Raw genomic sequence first — 15,423 nt, forward strand, 5'->3', positions numbered from 1 at the left:
ACTAAACATCTCCAGGAATCATTTTACCTTTTTAATAGGCTGATTATTTACAGATTTTTTTATACTATTAAAAGAAATAACAGACCCTAAGTAGATTTAAATGGTTTTAAAAACAGAAAGAAGTAAAAAGAAACATTTCCCTGGCAAAAAGGAAAAACTACAGAGGTTAGAGCCATGAAAGAAAGCTTGCCTTGTGTGAATATTAAGCTTGGCTTTTAATTGAAAGTTAATTACAGAGTTATTTTTTAGTCTGAAAATAATCCATCCACCCTTCAGCCTCTGTTCAATAGATCCTAGTTGTAATGTTTTATTCAGTTTTAGGGAAAGCAAAATTAAGAAGTATTTAAAATTGGAAGTGACTTCAGTTAGATAGTCCATGAAAGTTTGAGAGAAAACAAATACATGGAAACAAGACTACTATGTTGTTCAAATGGGGAGATTTTCCTTTCCTTGCTGATTTGGACATGAGTATGAATCATTAAATTAGTAAGATCAGACTTGTCAGGTCTAATTCCTGAAGATGGTGAGAACTTCGACAAGTTCCTGAGAACTGTTCCATCACAAGACTTACCTGGGCTTGCTCAGCCCAGGGCTATCTGTCCTCAAACCCTGGAGCCCCTCCCCAGACGCTCCATCATCTTTCTTGGCACCTAGTGTGGTCCCTTCACCTTAAAATGCCATCTTCTTACCCTAATGAGACTAGTTCCTTTGAGCTGGATTCTTTCTGTATTTTTTAACAGGGTAGTCAGTTCATTTAATAAATACCTAAGGAGGACTGCTAAAACAAGAGTACCTCCATGTTAGCCAACTTGGCCTTCAGGGTTTCTTCCAGCAGCTGTGCTAGTGGAAAGTAAGCATGGAGGACAAGGTAGGGATTGTACTTACTGACCCTGCCAGACTCCACACAGTCTTATTTCCCCCTAGTTAGAGGAAGCCCTCTGACTGCAACTTCGCAAGTGTGGGTGCAGCTTGATTTCTTCAGTGAAAGAAAAAGAGTGCAAGAAAGAATACATGCACTTAGTAAAAACACAGTAGGCCAGCGCCAGTTATTAACTTATTAAATTGCTATTAGAAATATGAGTAGTATATATTATTCATTGATTAAAATTAAAATGTATTGTTCAATGTATCTTCAAGTGTATGTACAAGTCACTCAGTAAGTATTCAGTACTGTAGGGTGCAGAGGACTATCAATGAAATGATAAACACATTGGAAAGATGCACACATGTGTCAGGAACTGGAAAACAATGCTGTAAGTGATAAAATATGCCATTGTGAGGCTAAAGACATTAAACAGGGCAAGCTTAAGTAGAGACATACCCAAAGCAGGAAATACCAGTGCATTTCTAAGACCTTTCTTTAGTAATCATGCTCTAAATTATGGACCATATAATTCTGTTATCTTATCTCTTCCTCCCTAACAGGAATCCTTGTAGCATTTCTAGAGCCTCCTTTTGAAGTATGAGTGTCATATGGCCCCTAGATAAAGACAAGGTTGGGCAAGTCACATCCATTTATGGAAAAGGGCCTAGAGTTAAAGAGAAAATAGTAAAATAAAATGACAATGATAACCTCATTTTTGGCAGACGGTGAACTGTTAAAGCATTCACTTTTCCTGAATTACCCTTTTCTTTTTCAAATCTTCCATAAAGTGAAGTGGGCTAAGAAAAGAAAGCATGGCAGGCCGCTATTGGGTGGTTGGGACTTGACAGGCAGCCTTGGAGCCAATTACAGCTGAGAAGTGGAAGGAGGAGGTGGGAGGAAAGGGGTTTCTAGAAATATACCAAAACCCAACTTAGAGGCATGGCAAAAGTAAGGAAACAGAGAGAGAGAGAGAGAGAGAGAGAGAGAGAGAGAGAGAGAGAGAGAGAGAGAGAGAGAGAATATGAATGTGTGTGTGTCTTGTCATTCGTTGGTTAAATTAGGGCTTTTTCAAAAATCAGCTTACCAAGAAAGTTCATTCCTATAGAGAGTTGTTATTTTAAAAGCAGCTATATAGGAATTAGTAAAAGACAAAAAAATCAAGAAATAGTACTGATTATATTTGGAATTATGTATAATATGTATAATTTCATGTATATATACTTTTTTCATGTAACAACAATTAATAAAAGTAAAGATGTCATATATTTTAAAGAGAGTAAAAAGTGGGCTATGGGAAGATTTAGAAAGGAATGGAAGGGAGAAATCATATAATAATATAATTGTATAAAATAGTATAATAGTATAATTTCATAATAAATATAATAAAATGATATAATTATATAACCTCAAAAATAAAAGAAAAAAAGAAATAGTTGTAGGCTGTTGGTAAACTGTGGAATGGCTTATGTTCCCTCAAGAATGCCTGGTATAATAAATCGTAAGAAGGATTTATTTAGCTATAACACCTTATTTTCTCTCTTTTGAACACAGGCATCTTTTCCTATGAATCCATCAGTGGCACCTAATCCTACCATGGCTTACAATCCCTACATACCTCATCCCGGGATGGGCATGGTTCCTGCTGAGCTTTTTTACCAAATGGTCCGTTCTGATTTCTGAAACCCACCTCTTGCACTGCCAGGAGTTCCTGGTCCAAACCACCTGTGCGGATAGACTGGAGGTATTCGTTAAGACATATAGAAATGCTTTGAAGTGAATGTTAACTTTATGCATGATGTACCATATTCAGAGGCTAATTTGTTGAGTGTGGGTAAGTAAATCCAAGTACCTTTTTAGCCTAAGGAGCCTGAGAAAGAATGGTAACCATTTTTAAACTTCAATTAGGCATTGTTCTGAAGTGAAGGAGTCATTGCATAGGAAGTCTGAGTGAGAAGGTTCTCTACACCTATGCTGGGGCATTATAGAGTAGGACTATTGAGATTGCTCATCGATCTTTACTTTCTAGAACATTCTTATGTGGAATGATAAACTGAAAACGAAATGAACCTAACATTCTAAAATTATAGAATGTAAAACTGTATGCGTGGATGTCGTAAATGAAATATGTGTCTATTTTCTCCATGATAAAAAAAATTATGTACTTCATAAGTAATGAAGAATTTAAAGAAAATTTCGAACACCCTTTGATTTATTGGCATCCCTTAGTTTTCCCTTAATTCTATTCTTTGTGCACTAACATAAATAACTAGTCGATGTCTTAGAAAGCCAGCTCCGTTGGCATTCACATGCTCATGCATTGTAACAGAATCTGAATATGCACGTGATTTAATGTGCTTTACATGTGGGCTGTGTAGAACTACCAGTACATTGCTGTGTAATAAAGAAACACCCCAGGCCTTAAAGAAATAATTATTCTTAAGATGGATAGGTTAACTTCAGTACAAATACATTTTTCAGTAATACTTTAAAGTCCTATATTTGTATAAGGCAAATAGACACTCCCATCTTTGTAGAAAATGTGATTCCTTCTTTATCTTACGGTAAATTCTGCTTCATATTAGTCTTGATCTTTCATAGCTATTTCCTACAGAGGTGACAAGATGTGGATGTGACTCTCATATGTTCTAGGAAGGTAAATATAAGCCAGTCACCTTCCAGTCATCACTGGGAAATGTATGTTTTTTTTTTTTTTTCCTTCTTAAGGTTTGCGTGAATTTCAAGCGTCGGAAACTGTACCCTTGGGAGAGCGAGTGCCGCTATGCTCACCCCACGGATGTTTCCATGATTGAAGTCACTGATAATACTGTGACAATCTGCATGGATTACATTAAAGGCCGATGCTCCCGGGAGAAATGCAAGTACTTTCACCCACCTCCCCACTTGCAGGCCAAACTCAGGGCAGCTCATCACCAGATGAACCATTCCGCTGCTGCCAACGCAATGGTAAGAGCAGGTTGGGACTCTGGGCTTTCTGTCGGGGCTGAGGTGTCGATGATTCATGTAAGCCTATTTTGTCTAATACTCTGCATATATGAACGACTGTCCACTCATGAGTGTATCTTAACACAAATAGCCAAAGTTATACATTAGAAAAGATAGGACCAATCTATTCTAATTATTTGCTAAGACTTTTTTTTCTTTTATTGGATATTTTTTATTTACATTTCAAATGTTATTCCCTTTCCTGGTTTCCTGGACATAAGCTCCCTATCCCATCCCCCACTTCTTCTATAAGGGTGTTTCCCCTCCCCATCCACCCCCTTACCCGACCACATTCCTTTCTAATGATAATTTATTTAAAAATCTTTATTAATATTAGCCCACCATTTTCTTTCTCACAATCTTAGAAAATGGTAAAAATATATAATTTTAAAAGTAAATGATTCTTTGAGTGTCCTAGGATCTGAGTAGCCCGAATAGTCAAACGTGGCAGCGTTGCCTGTGAATTCTGAGTCCCTCTCATGGGCACTTCGCCACTCACACTTGAATTCCTTTGAAAGCACAGCACTTGAAAGATGGAGTACTACGTAGCTTCTGATCTCACAAAGGTCACAGTTACCTTTCCAGTCTGGTGACAGGGCAGGAAGGGAGGGAAAGATCAAGGCTACCATAGGTTCAGGGAGACGTTGACTTGACTGAGAGACAAGGCCTCTCCTTTGCATTAGCCTAGTGGCCATTTGTGGGAAAAGTTAGCTTTGATTAATAACACTAAAAAGTAGCAAGTAGGAAGAAATAATTGTGTGGTGCTGTGTGACCCCGTGTGAGAGATCAACACTAGAAATGCTCGGGTGTTTCACTACATCTGTGTTGGGCTAGTAATCTCCTTCCCTCTTCTACTGTCAGTTCCCTCTGTCTCATTTCTGTTGTTTACTAAGTGAGCATACACAAGAGGTTGTGTATGACAATTTGCTGTTAAAGTTTACCGCCCCTTCCTGCCCCACGTGTTAAGGATTGGAGACATTAAAAGCCCCTTTCCCTTTATGTTTCTGTTTTGTATAAATGTTTTGCTCTGAAACAGCCAATCTGTTAATTTACCCTGCTGGGTGTCTACTATTCCTGGAAAGTATTGCTCCATGGTTACCCTTGTGGCTTCCCAAATTGCATCTTTGATCGCTGGCACTTTCTTGGTCTGCGTACATTTTTACTTCTTCCCTGATACTAATGATGAATTCATCCCTTCTTCATAGGCCCTGCCGCCTGGTGCACTTCAGCTGATACCAAAGAGGTCAGCCCTTGACAAGGTCAATGGTGCCACTCCAGTCTTTAACCCCAGTGTTTTCCACTGCCAACAGGCTCTGGCTAACATGCAGGTTCCGCAGCCAGCTTTCATCCCGACAGGTGAGGGCACAGCTCTGGGAATATTGGGTTTAACAGGTGAGGGCACAGCTCTGGGAATATTGAGTTTAACAGTTTTAGTATGTGTACTGCAAAGCCCCTTCCAAAGGGGGTTTGTTGGGGACTATCAGCATGCATTTTCACTATAGGTAAAGTAAAGCTATGCCATTTGATTTGCTATTATCTAGAGTAACATGATTTTGGAAATGAATGGCTTGAAATCAAAAGAAGAAAGATGTTAATAGTTTTCTTTTTTTGGCATTTCTTTTTACTTTATGCTTCTGAAGGTTGATTCCCTTAGTTTAATCTCAGCTAAAGTCTTGACTCTTAGTAATTATTTCACAGATAGTAATTATCTGTCAAAAGAATTTTCCACCCTCAATATTGTAAATTTTGTAGTTCGTTTAACTATGATATAACAATCAGTAATTTTTAAACCCTTAAGTTTATAGCAAATTTATGGTCTATATATAAAACAGGTAGTTTCAGCTTCTGACTCTTGGAAACTATTATTAAGTGAAAATAGGAGTTGGGAGTGTGTGGAGTAATGGGGAACTTGTCTAGCATGGGCAAAGCCTTAACTTTAACCTCTACTACTTCCAGAAAGTTCTGGGATTTTTTTCTCTTTAAAAAGCCTTAATAAATAAAAGTACCATTTGCTTTAAACCCATTTATAAGATTTATAAATTTCATAAACATGCCTGATGCATAGCGTTGTGTACTTAGACATAGGGAAGATAACGAGCTGATCAGTTGTCTAATTGTGAAGGGAGCCATTGACGTAACAGTGTTTAGTTATTGACAGTCATTCATCCAGCCACCATTTCCAAGGCAGACACCATACATTTATATAATAGTTTCCAGAGGTGAAAAATGAACTTCTTTGTCATATTTCTATCACTTAGAAAGGGAGACAATTTATATCTAATGATATAGACTTTTCTTCCAAGTCTAAAGAAAAATATATAATGCCACAAAGTAAAAGAGAAAACTCATATGGTTTGAAGTAGCTTTTACTTTCTTCAACAGTCACAGCAATTTCCATCTACATCAGATCACTCCATTTTGGCCACTTTTCAGTAACTATAGAATAAATTTGGTGGCCCAGAATGTTCAGCCAGGGATGGTTGAGTGTGGAAAATTTTACATTGTTCATTCCAGGGTTTCTTTTCAATTTTAGAGTGAATGTATGTAGAAGTTAGACATTTGTTTTGCCAAATTTGACACATATACAAGCTAGTTTTAGTTGCATGCCCATAATCCCAACACTCAAGAAGCTGACTCAAGATCGTTTTTGAGTACAGGGCCAGCTTGGTCTAGCTAAATAGTAGACGTTAGGCCATTCTCAAATTCACTGTCTCAAAACTAAAGTATATGGACGTACAAGAAATCTCCCAAATGCACTCCCCTGAATTAATAGCAAACTAAAATCTAATTTAGCTGAGACTCCCCATAATGGAAAGCCAATCTCCAAAGAGACTGCTCCTCGGTTTCACGAGGTGTGGGACACATTGTTAATAGAGTAATTCTCCAACTACAGAAGACAAAAATAGGCAACAAACTTGGATCCTGGAACATACCTTTAAACGGATGGGTGTAGGAAACAAAAAAAATTTCCTTTTATGAATAAAGTTTTGACAGTATATTTGCCTAGAATAAATACTTAATTTAAGTGAGGTTATTCCTTTTTTAAAAAAGTAGTTCTATTTTAACCTGAATTGCTTTTATTACCTGGGTCTGTGGTCTTAAATCTAACCTGTAATTAGAAGCATGGGTTACTCTTTTGCATGTGCTGATGAATTGATGTTGCAAAAAATGATCTCCCAATTAAAATGCACTTCTATTAAGCCTTAATAATGAAATCTCTCTTTTCTTTACCTTCCCCGCTTATCTGCATGGTGTACAGGGCCAATACTGTGCATGACTCCTGCTTCAACTTTTGGTAGGTTTCATACAAAAAAAATCACACTTTTCTCTAGCCTAAAACCATCTTTCTGCTGTGACTATGAAAACATGGTTGACAAAATGGTGTAAGTGGACATGTTTGGGTACTTAAGGTTTAGTATGGTGATTTGTACAATCAAAGTAGACCCATTTCTCAGGTCCAAGTAGGTTGCCACTGTAGCCAAATTCTATCCCTGCCATTTCCATAGCAAGTGAAATATTTTTAAAATCTTTCCTTCCGGACTGAAATTAGATTATTTTTCTTGTTCTTTTATCTATTATTTTAAAAATAAGTTTTTAATGTATAATTTATAATCTACAATAAAACAATCTCCTCCCTAAGTTATCCTTACAGTGTAATGCAGTCATTACACAAATATTGAAAAAGAATGACTTAAGCAACGCTAGAACATCCCGCAGTGTTCTGTGACAGATTCTATAGCATTCAAGAATGAAACATCATCTGCCCAGAAATTAGGGACAACTGAATCATTCCAAAACTGATATGGAGGTAATTATGCAATTTGAAGCTCCCAGTCAAGTCCTCTCAGCCATTGGATAGCATCAAGTGAAACAATTAGTTACACTTGGTTACAAATCAGTTAGCCACCACCGGTTTGGAGCCTTCCCTAAGCCATTTGTAGTTCACTAATAGAAAAGAAAATGAGAAAGCCATTTTGGGAGGTCAGTTCCCAGGAACGGTGAAACAGATTGGCATGAAAAAAAAGGATTGAACACATCTTTAGCATCTCCTAACACCACAGTCCCCCATATTAGAGAATTCCAAACAGTTTGATCTCCATCCCACTGGTGGACTAAAGGCTATGTGGTCATTGAAATAAGAAAGGTCAAAATGATGAGCACATAGAAGTAACATAAACACAGCAAGACCTAAACCCTGCCCAAGGGATGATGCCTGTTCTTGAAGGATTAGCTGTCCTCCGTAGGAATTAATCTTTCCTGGTTACTAACAGGAACAGTCTATGAATTTAAGGGCAAGAACTGACTTCTGCAAGGCTGAGAACTGTGTCTCTGTTTTCACCTTTTCTGACCTGTCTCTTGGGGCTGCTTCCTTGTCCTTCCCCTTTCAGAGCTCTGCTTCTGAGTGCAATTGCATGCTTTGGCACTGCAGCTTTGCACACAGCTGCTGCACTTCCAACGAGAACAACATGAGTGCTTTTAGAATTACCACGAGAGACAAGCAAAGATGACTGTAGGAAAACAGTAACCAGAGATGAGTAAAAGGGACACCTAAGGAGTTTCTGTTATTCACTCTTTGGGGGACATTCACTTTGTCCCCAAATTTTGGGCATTCACTTTGTCAGTCCAGTGTCAGCAACTCCGAATTTGACTGAGGTAGATGTGACAAGTTATCATCTGTGTATGCTGCCCATTAACACATTGCCATTCACACATTAATTCCATGCCTGGCTTTCCAAAATAAGCTGGAAATTAGAAAATCATCCAAAAGCTTTGAGACTGAAAGGAGCAGAGCAAAGCATCCCAAAGAGATTGTGCAGCTGCCAGCCATTGTAGGTCTAACATTCACTATGAAGACGCAATTTACTATGAAGCACTTGTATGTTTGAAAATAGTTAAAACTTGGCAAGCTGAATACATATCCCATTGTTTTCATCATACCTGCTCTTCTACCACATACTTATCAGCAGAACCACCGTTCTTTCATATGCAGATCAGGTAAGTACACACAAAACTGTCATTGTACAAGAAAATCAAGTTACAGAACTTGTCACTGAACCCAAACACTAGTCCTCAATTCCCTAATTAGTTTTGACTGTGCAATCTAGTGACTTGTCTGCTTAACTAGCTTTAATAGGTAGCCCTGGTAACAGCAGATGGTTTTTTCATGGGCCTTCATTACTTCCTGAAAAGTTCAGCCCTTTGAATCCACTACAATGTTATTTTGTTCAGAATGTTACGAATGGCTCTGTTTCATTAATGGTGACTATAATTGGCTTTCCCTTTTCTCTTTTGAAATTTTCCTCCATTCCGTGTTGTGCTGCTTTGCACTGACTCTGGTTGCATGCTGCACCCTGGTGTGTATCCATCCTGATGATGTTACATGGCTTGTTGCTGGAATATCTACTACACCCCATTCCATCGTATCTGTCATGGTTGTGTAAATGCTTCCCCCTCCATGTGTCGCTTCCATGGTTTCCTACTGCAAGTGCCCATGATGCACGGTGCTACACCTTCCACCATGTCTGCAGCAACACCACCTGCCGGCAGCGTTCCCTACGTTCCAACAACTACAGGCAATCAGGTTTGGCCATTTACTTCATCTGTTCAGACCTAGATAACCACAGCGTGTTGAAAAGGCACACGATATGCCTTTTCGATTGGTGAGATGTATTGATCCATATGCTTATGTGTTTCTTAACCAGTCGTTAGGTGTGGAATTTTTTAATATATAATTTGGGTACTGTATGTGGTTTTCTACTCATCTCAGAGTTAATTGGTAAGCAGATGTTGCTCATGTTATTCTATATCAAATTGTTGCTACCACACCAGTCCTCAAATGTATATGCTGTTCTGTATATGTCTGAAATGCTTTGTCATTCTGATCAAGAGGAAAACTTATTTTACCACCCCCTCCTCTTTTATGGTTATTGTGTTTGAACTTTGATTTAATAAGCACATCATCTTTACTTGAAATTCCACTGGAAAAAAAAGCATGCTATCACATTTCTTCAGGAATACATATCCTGATTTTCACCTAGTGATTACATCAGAAACCCTCCTCATGTAGACATTAGATGTGCTCATGTTGTTTTGATTTTCATTTGGCTTAGTTTTTTCAGGGCAGAGTCAGGGCAGCTGTCCAATATTTAGGACTTTAACTTTGTGGAGGATTGGTACAGTAGCTACTGAACATTGTGCTGCAGATTCTGCTTAATCAAAGTGGGGGGCTTCCCCCACCCACCCCCACCCCAGTCAGCTGCATATATTTTCAAGCATGACCATGGCATACACAGCATTCATTCAATGATTAAACTACACTCCAACCCGTGCTCTGCAAAGTTGACACAGTAGAAATAGTAAACTTACTCAAAGTTTCCTGTGAAACTGATCATTGTTATTGATGCACCAAATCCAAACAATGAACAAAATAAATGGAACTTTCCTAAGGCACCATTGTAATGTAAAATCTTTTTTACTACTGTAGATGCCCCAATTATCAGTACATGAACTGAATATGAACATGTTTGTTTCACAATAGAACAGAAAGTTTCTGTAAGTATTAAAAGATGTTATTTGTAGGGTTTATCTTTTATTTACACAGTTGTTATTTGCTAAGTTTGGGTAAACATTTTCCTTTAAAGACCTTGCTTATAACTTGAGTTTGACTGTGCATTCAAAAGTTTCCAAACTGAATTATGAGAGAAACAAGATGAAATTTTGGATGTGCAGATAATAGCTGTTGATGTATTTTTATAATGATTTTATATACTCAATAATGGTTTTCTATTTTCAAAAGGGCAAGATTTTTTTAGTCAAAAGTACATATCACATTTGAACTTTAATTTTTTTATTCCATTTTGTTCTTTTCAAGACAAGATTTCTCTGTGTAGCCCTGTCTGTCCCATACCTGACTCTGTACATCAGAATGCCCTAAAAATTCAGTGATGTGGCTGCCTCTGCCTTCCAAATACGGAGGCTAAAGGCATGCGCAAAGACACTCAGCTTAATTCTCTAGGCTTAAGCTTTATTTTCTTGTTGTTGTTGAAGCAAAACAACGTCATTTTGTTTGAATTTGGCTGATGAGATTATTTTAAAGGCAATGAGTGCTATGTTTCTCCCTGGGTCAGTATACAAAGCAGGGCTTTTTCTGTATGCCGCAAGGTGTTGCCTTCCATAATCATCAAATAGAATTGCTCCAGCTGTTTTGAAGTTTGAATGGCACACAAAATAACTTAGTGATCTAATAATTATTTTTATTCTTTCAACCTTAACCACTGACCTCTACTTTTGCCTAGATCGGGGACACCCGTAAATTCAAGGTCTTAAACGTGTGGGGGCATGTTTGTTGAAGATACATAAGAACCCTAGACACCTAACACATGAAACTATTTGGAAGTGCATTGCCAGTGGAGCAAGCTTAAATGTCTCCCACCGCAGTCTGACATTTGGTTCAAGGAGGTAGCTGATATGCTTGCTGCCACCCTAGTTGTACTTCTCCCAGCAATAGGTCCCTAATACTGTTTCAGACAAAGCCCACAGCTATTGTACACTAGATAAGCAGATTCCCCCAGTCATAAGGAACGTCTTAAAAACAACATGGAAAACCTGAAGGAGCTGGAAGTTCGAATCATTCCGCAGGTGTTACTTGGAATAGTAGCAACTTGGTAAAGTATTACAGTGGAGGTTTATCCAATGCTTGCTAAGTTCTCATAGGCTGCTACACATCAAGGTAAAGAAAATTCAAACGTATTAGTTTACAGAAAATATGTTTGGGAAGAATGATTTTTTTCTACTTGATTCCCATGGGAAATGAGGTGTTTGGCAGAGAATAATCATGTTCACGTGTAACAAGCGTGGAGATTATCTTCAAAGATCAAAAGTGTCGCTTTGTATAATAGTACATGACTTACTCAGGATATTTTTGCAAGAGTGTAAGATATTCGGATAAAAGTGTAACGCCTTGTTTACTATTGGACATTTTCAAAGGCTTTAGTATTAAGTACACTTTGAGGGTACATGCTTTTTGGATGAGATGAACCAATGTTTAGGCAATAAGCATATATTTCAGCATTATCTAGATAATACCTTAAATATGGCCCACCATTGGAACCTCCCATAGACTATCCCAGCAATGTGTGTGATCCATGATTCTTTGCATTAACCCACTGTCTCAGAGTGTCTGAAATTCAGAGTGGGGCATAGCTTGGTTTATTAGATCATATAAGAAGTGCAATAAGAAGTAGTCTCCTGACACCTTATTCAATAACCCTTCAGTGCTTCTTACTGACTCTGTTTTGTTTTTCTATTTCAGTTGGAAATATTGAGCAGCAGAGTTACAGAGTATCAGAATCTCTCAACAAGAAACTCCATGTGGCCTTTCTACATATGTTCTCGTATGTCCAACACAACAATAAGCATGGTGCAGTCAATATATTAAAGCACAAATACCTGTTGACAAATTCAAGATTTAAAAGTCTGTGGAGATGTTGAAGCAAATAGAAAATTAACGACTATGTGTTACCTTATTGGATTAATCGTAAATGAATTATCATATAGAATACAACCATACATCTTTGTCATGTATATGAATTATCAGATCCATTTTACATTAATTTTCCCTCTGATAGAAATTGCCACATTGAATATAACCATAAAATGTTGTGACTTTTTCATTAATGATTTATGCTAACTGAACATCCACAGTGTACTGTAGGCTTACTGTATACTCTTGGTGGATAAATTCTGTTTTTGAAGTGTTACCTTACTATTTTGTTTACAAGATAGTCTATTGGATTGATGTAGAATGTAACTAATATTTCCTAGCCATTTTCCTCCATTGGTATATTGTATTAAATTGGGTTCTGATTAGCTTTTCCAAGCTATAGTGTTTTCTTATTATAGGTGGTGTTCGGTTTCAATTAGAATGACATAAGTGGGAACAGAGCTATATGTGACTGAAAAGTATAACAGGTTCGTGGTAATATGCCCTCTTTAAAACATTTCCTTGAGATATACATTTTGAAGCCCTCACTTCTGAGTGGACACAAAATCTGTTCATGTGTAGGATTTCACCTGTAGATCTGACCTTGCATAGTCAATAATAGACTAAATTTTTAAAGGAGAAAAATACTTACCTACTTATGATGGGAAAGTTCAAATGTCAACCTCAAATCATTCCTCTTAAGTAATTTGAGAATCAAGTGTTCACACTCCAATAAATTTCGTAGCATGTATAAAAATTATTACATTTATTGTGTCACAGGAATCCCATCTCTCAGCTTGAGTGTCTAAATTTGGGCCATTTGTCATCCTCAGCTGAGAAACTGGTACTTACTCGTTTAAAGGTATGCTAATCATGGGTTGGAAATGGAGCAGAGAGATGTGGGCGTGGAGACAGTTTTTATGTACTGGCAGAAAGTGTGTAAAACCTTTGCATTGTAACCTTTTGCACAGATGCTGTTTTCCAAATGCAAATGGCTCATGCTCTTTTGGCTATTCTTTGAATAATAAGTACGATGCAGTCTAGCAAAAGTCAGTCCAGGTGAAAGAAAATTGTTTCCAAATGAGCCCTTACCTCCCCAAATGGACCATCTTTCTCTATTGATCACAGAAGGAGGCTGAGTACAGGTTTAGAGAAATGGCAGGAATGGGGGCAGGGAGAGATTTAAAATGACTTGGAATGTGCAAAAGAACTGGAAAAGGTTTCCACACTTGTCTTTCAGTTTAGTTCGGCTGAGTTTCCAGTTTTGCTAAAAGCAGCAGTGAAGTAGCAATGCTGCACTGACAAGTGTTTCTCTGCCAAAACTTTAACATCGGAGGGGGGGACATGATTTGTTCAGCTTTGTCTCAGAACCAAACCTATTTTGTGATATCTGAACTTACTTGCCTTTGTGTGTGTTTCAAAATTAGTCAATTTTAACATCCTTTGGTTAATAGAGAATAGCAATAGCCCATGGAGGTGTGGGATGAATTCTTCTTACTAATACTTATGAAATAATCTACAAATGTAGTAGTCCATCTGTTTCTGTGACAGATAGTGTATCTTTTCTACTCAACAAAGTTATTAACATTACTGTTATTATAAGAGGGAGGAAATGTATTTTCCAAAGCCTAAGTAAATTGAATAGTTTGTACTCAATGTGTATTCTCCCTCGGGAAAGCATAAAATCAAAATTTTGTCTGTATGACAGTTGATTTTCTTCGTGAAGATCACGATGAAAGGGAAACTATCTTGGGCTACCACACGACAGGTAGTTGGATTGATTTACAGAACAATGGCATTGGCAAAGACTTTACTGCCTTTTACACAGTTGCTAGAGAATCAGACTGTGTGTGTGACTTACCTAAGGCTGCCGAGCCATTGTGGGAACCAACTTTTTACATCTTTCTTTGGAACATCTGATCTCAAAGCAGACCATATTGGCTCAGATATTACAAAAGCAAGATTCCCTCTGGTGGTTGGTGTCCCATTGACCTTAATTGTCCAGGCGAATCCTGGTCACCAGTGATTTCTAAATAGTCTTGTTTTTCTATGGGCTTCTGCCCTTTGTGAACTATTGCTGAATTTAACAGATTGAGAGTTGTTTGTCCTTTTACCTGTGAGCTCTCTGAACCACTGTATTTCTGTTTCCTAACATCATAATTGCAGGAAGAATGTACTAGTCTTAGATGTAGTTATTAATGGATGTGGGAATGTTTTGTGCAGAATGAATTTTTTGTAGTTTGACAGTTTGGTGCAACATACTAACTCATTTAACGTCTTAAACTTTTGACCAAGGTATATGTAGATGATTAACTTAGAGTAGACTTATTCTCATGTTGCTCTAAGCACTGGAAGATATTAATGTTGACTTACCTTCAGGAGGAGATTTAGTGAGGAACATTCAGGGTAGTTGTCTTTTTGGTGCGATGAGTTTCCATAATATAGTATTAGCATTTTAAAAGTTGCAGTGTACGTGAAGTTTAAGAAAGCAAGTTCAAAACTCGAACATTTTGATCCAATTTAAGGGAGTTTTGAAGGAAATGAAACTTTAAGATAGCACTCTAGTTGTGCAATGACTAATGGTCTTACTGAAGAAAAGACAAGTCATCTGACTATAAATTGAGTTAACAAGATCAGTCACAACTAATCAGTGACTCTAAACCAAAATTTACCCAATTATTTGTATATAAACCAAATTCCAATCAGTTGTGATTTATACTTAGCATTTTTTTAGTTAGTGTTTTACCATGGCATCCAGCTTCACGTGTCCAAAATTATCGATTTTCTCCATCTTGTCAGCCTTTTGCCAAAATTTGCAAGAACGCTGAAACTGAAACTTGGATAAAATGTGTCAAATCTGCAGAGAAGCAATCTAACCATGTCATTTAAGAAGAGCTTAGTAGTTTCTGCTTTTCCAAAAAACACTATGAGAGTCGGGACTAGAATTAAATTAAGTGGATTCATGCAATTGCTATTTAAATACAGTGTTGACTTTTGAAATTGGAGCATGGACCCACACTTAGCTATTGTTGTTTGTCATGAAAGCAGTCTGCTTACTATTCCATCAGTCTTG

The 15,423-nt window shown here is 37.5% G+C and overlaps 1 protein-coding gene across 1 annotated transcript in view; it reads left to right on the forward strand.

Annotated features, from left to right (window-relative positions):
* The window catches only part of Mbnl3 (muscleblind like splicing regulator 3), an 87,452-nt gene extending 74,706 nt beyond the window's left edge, over positions 1-12,746 (forward strand). The window contains 8 exon segments of the mRNA XM_032890160.1: positions 2,417-2,589; positions 2,591-2,606; positions 3,590-3,829; positions 5,074-5,224; positions 7,128-7,163; positions 9,355-9,449; positions 10,353-10,420; positions 12,180-12,746. Coding sequence (XP_032746051.1) covers positions 2,417-2,589; positions 2,591-2,606; positions 3,590-3,829; positions 5,074-5,224; positions 7,128-7,163; positions 9,355-9,449; positions 10,353-10,406 — 765 coding nt within the window. The 3' untranslated portion in view covers positions 10,407-10,420; positions 12,180-12,746.
* The last annotated feature ends 2,677 nt before the right edge of the window (positions 12,747-15,423 follow it).

Source organism: Rattus rattus, chromosome X (genome assembly GCF_011064425.1).
Source record: "Rattus rattus isolate New Zealand chromosome X, Rrattus_CSIRO_v1, whole genome shotgun sequence".
In the NCBI taxonomy this organism is placed as follows: Eukaryota; Metazoa; Chordata; class Mammalia; order Rodentia; family Muridae; genus Rattus; species Rattus rattus.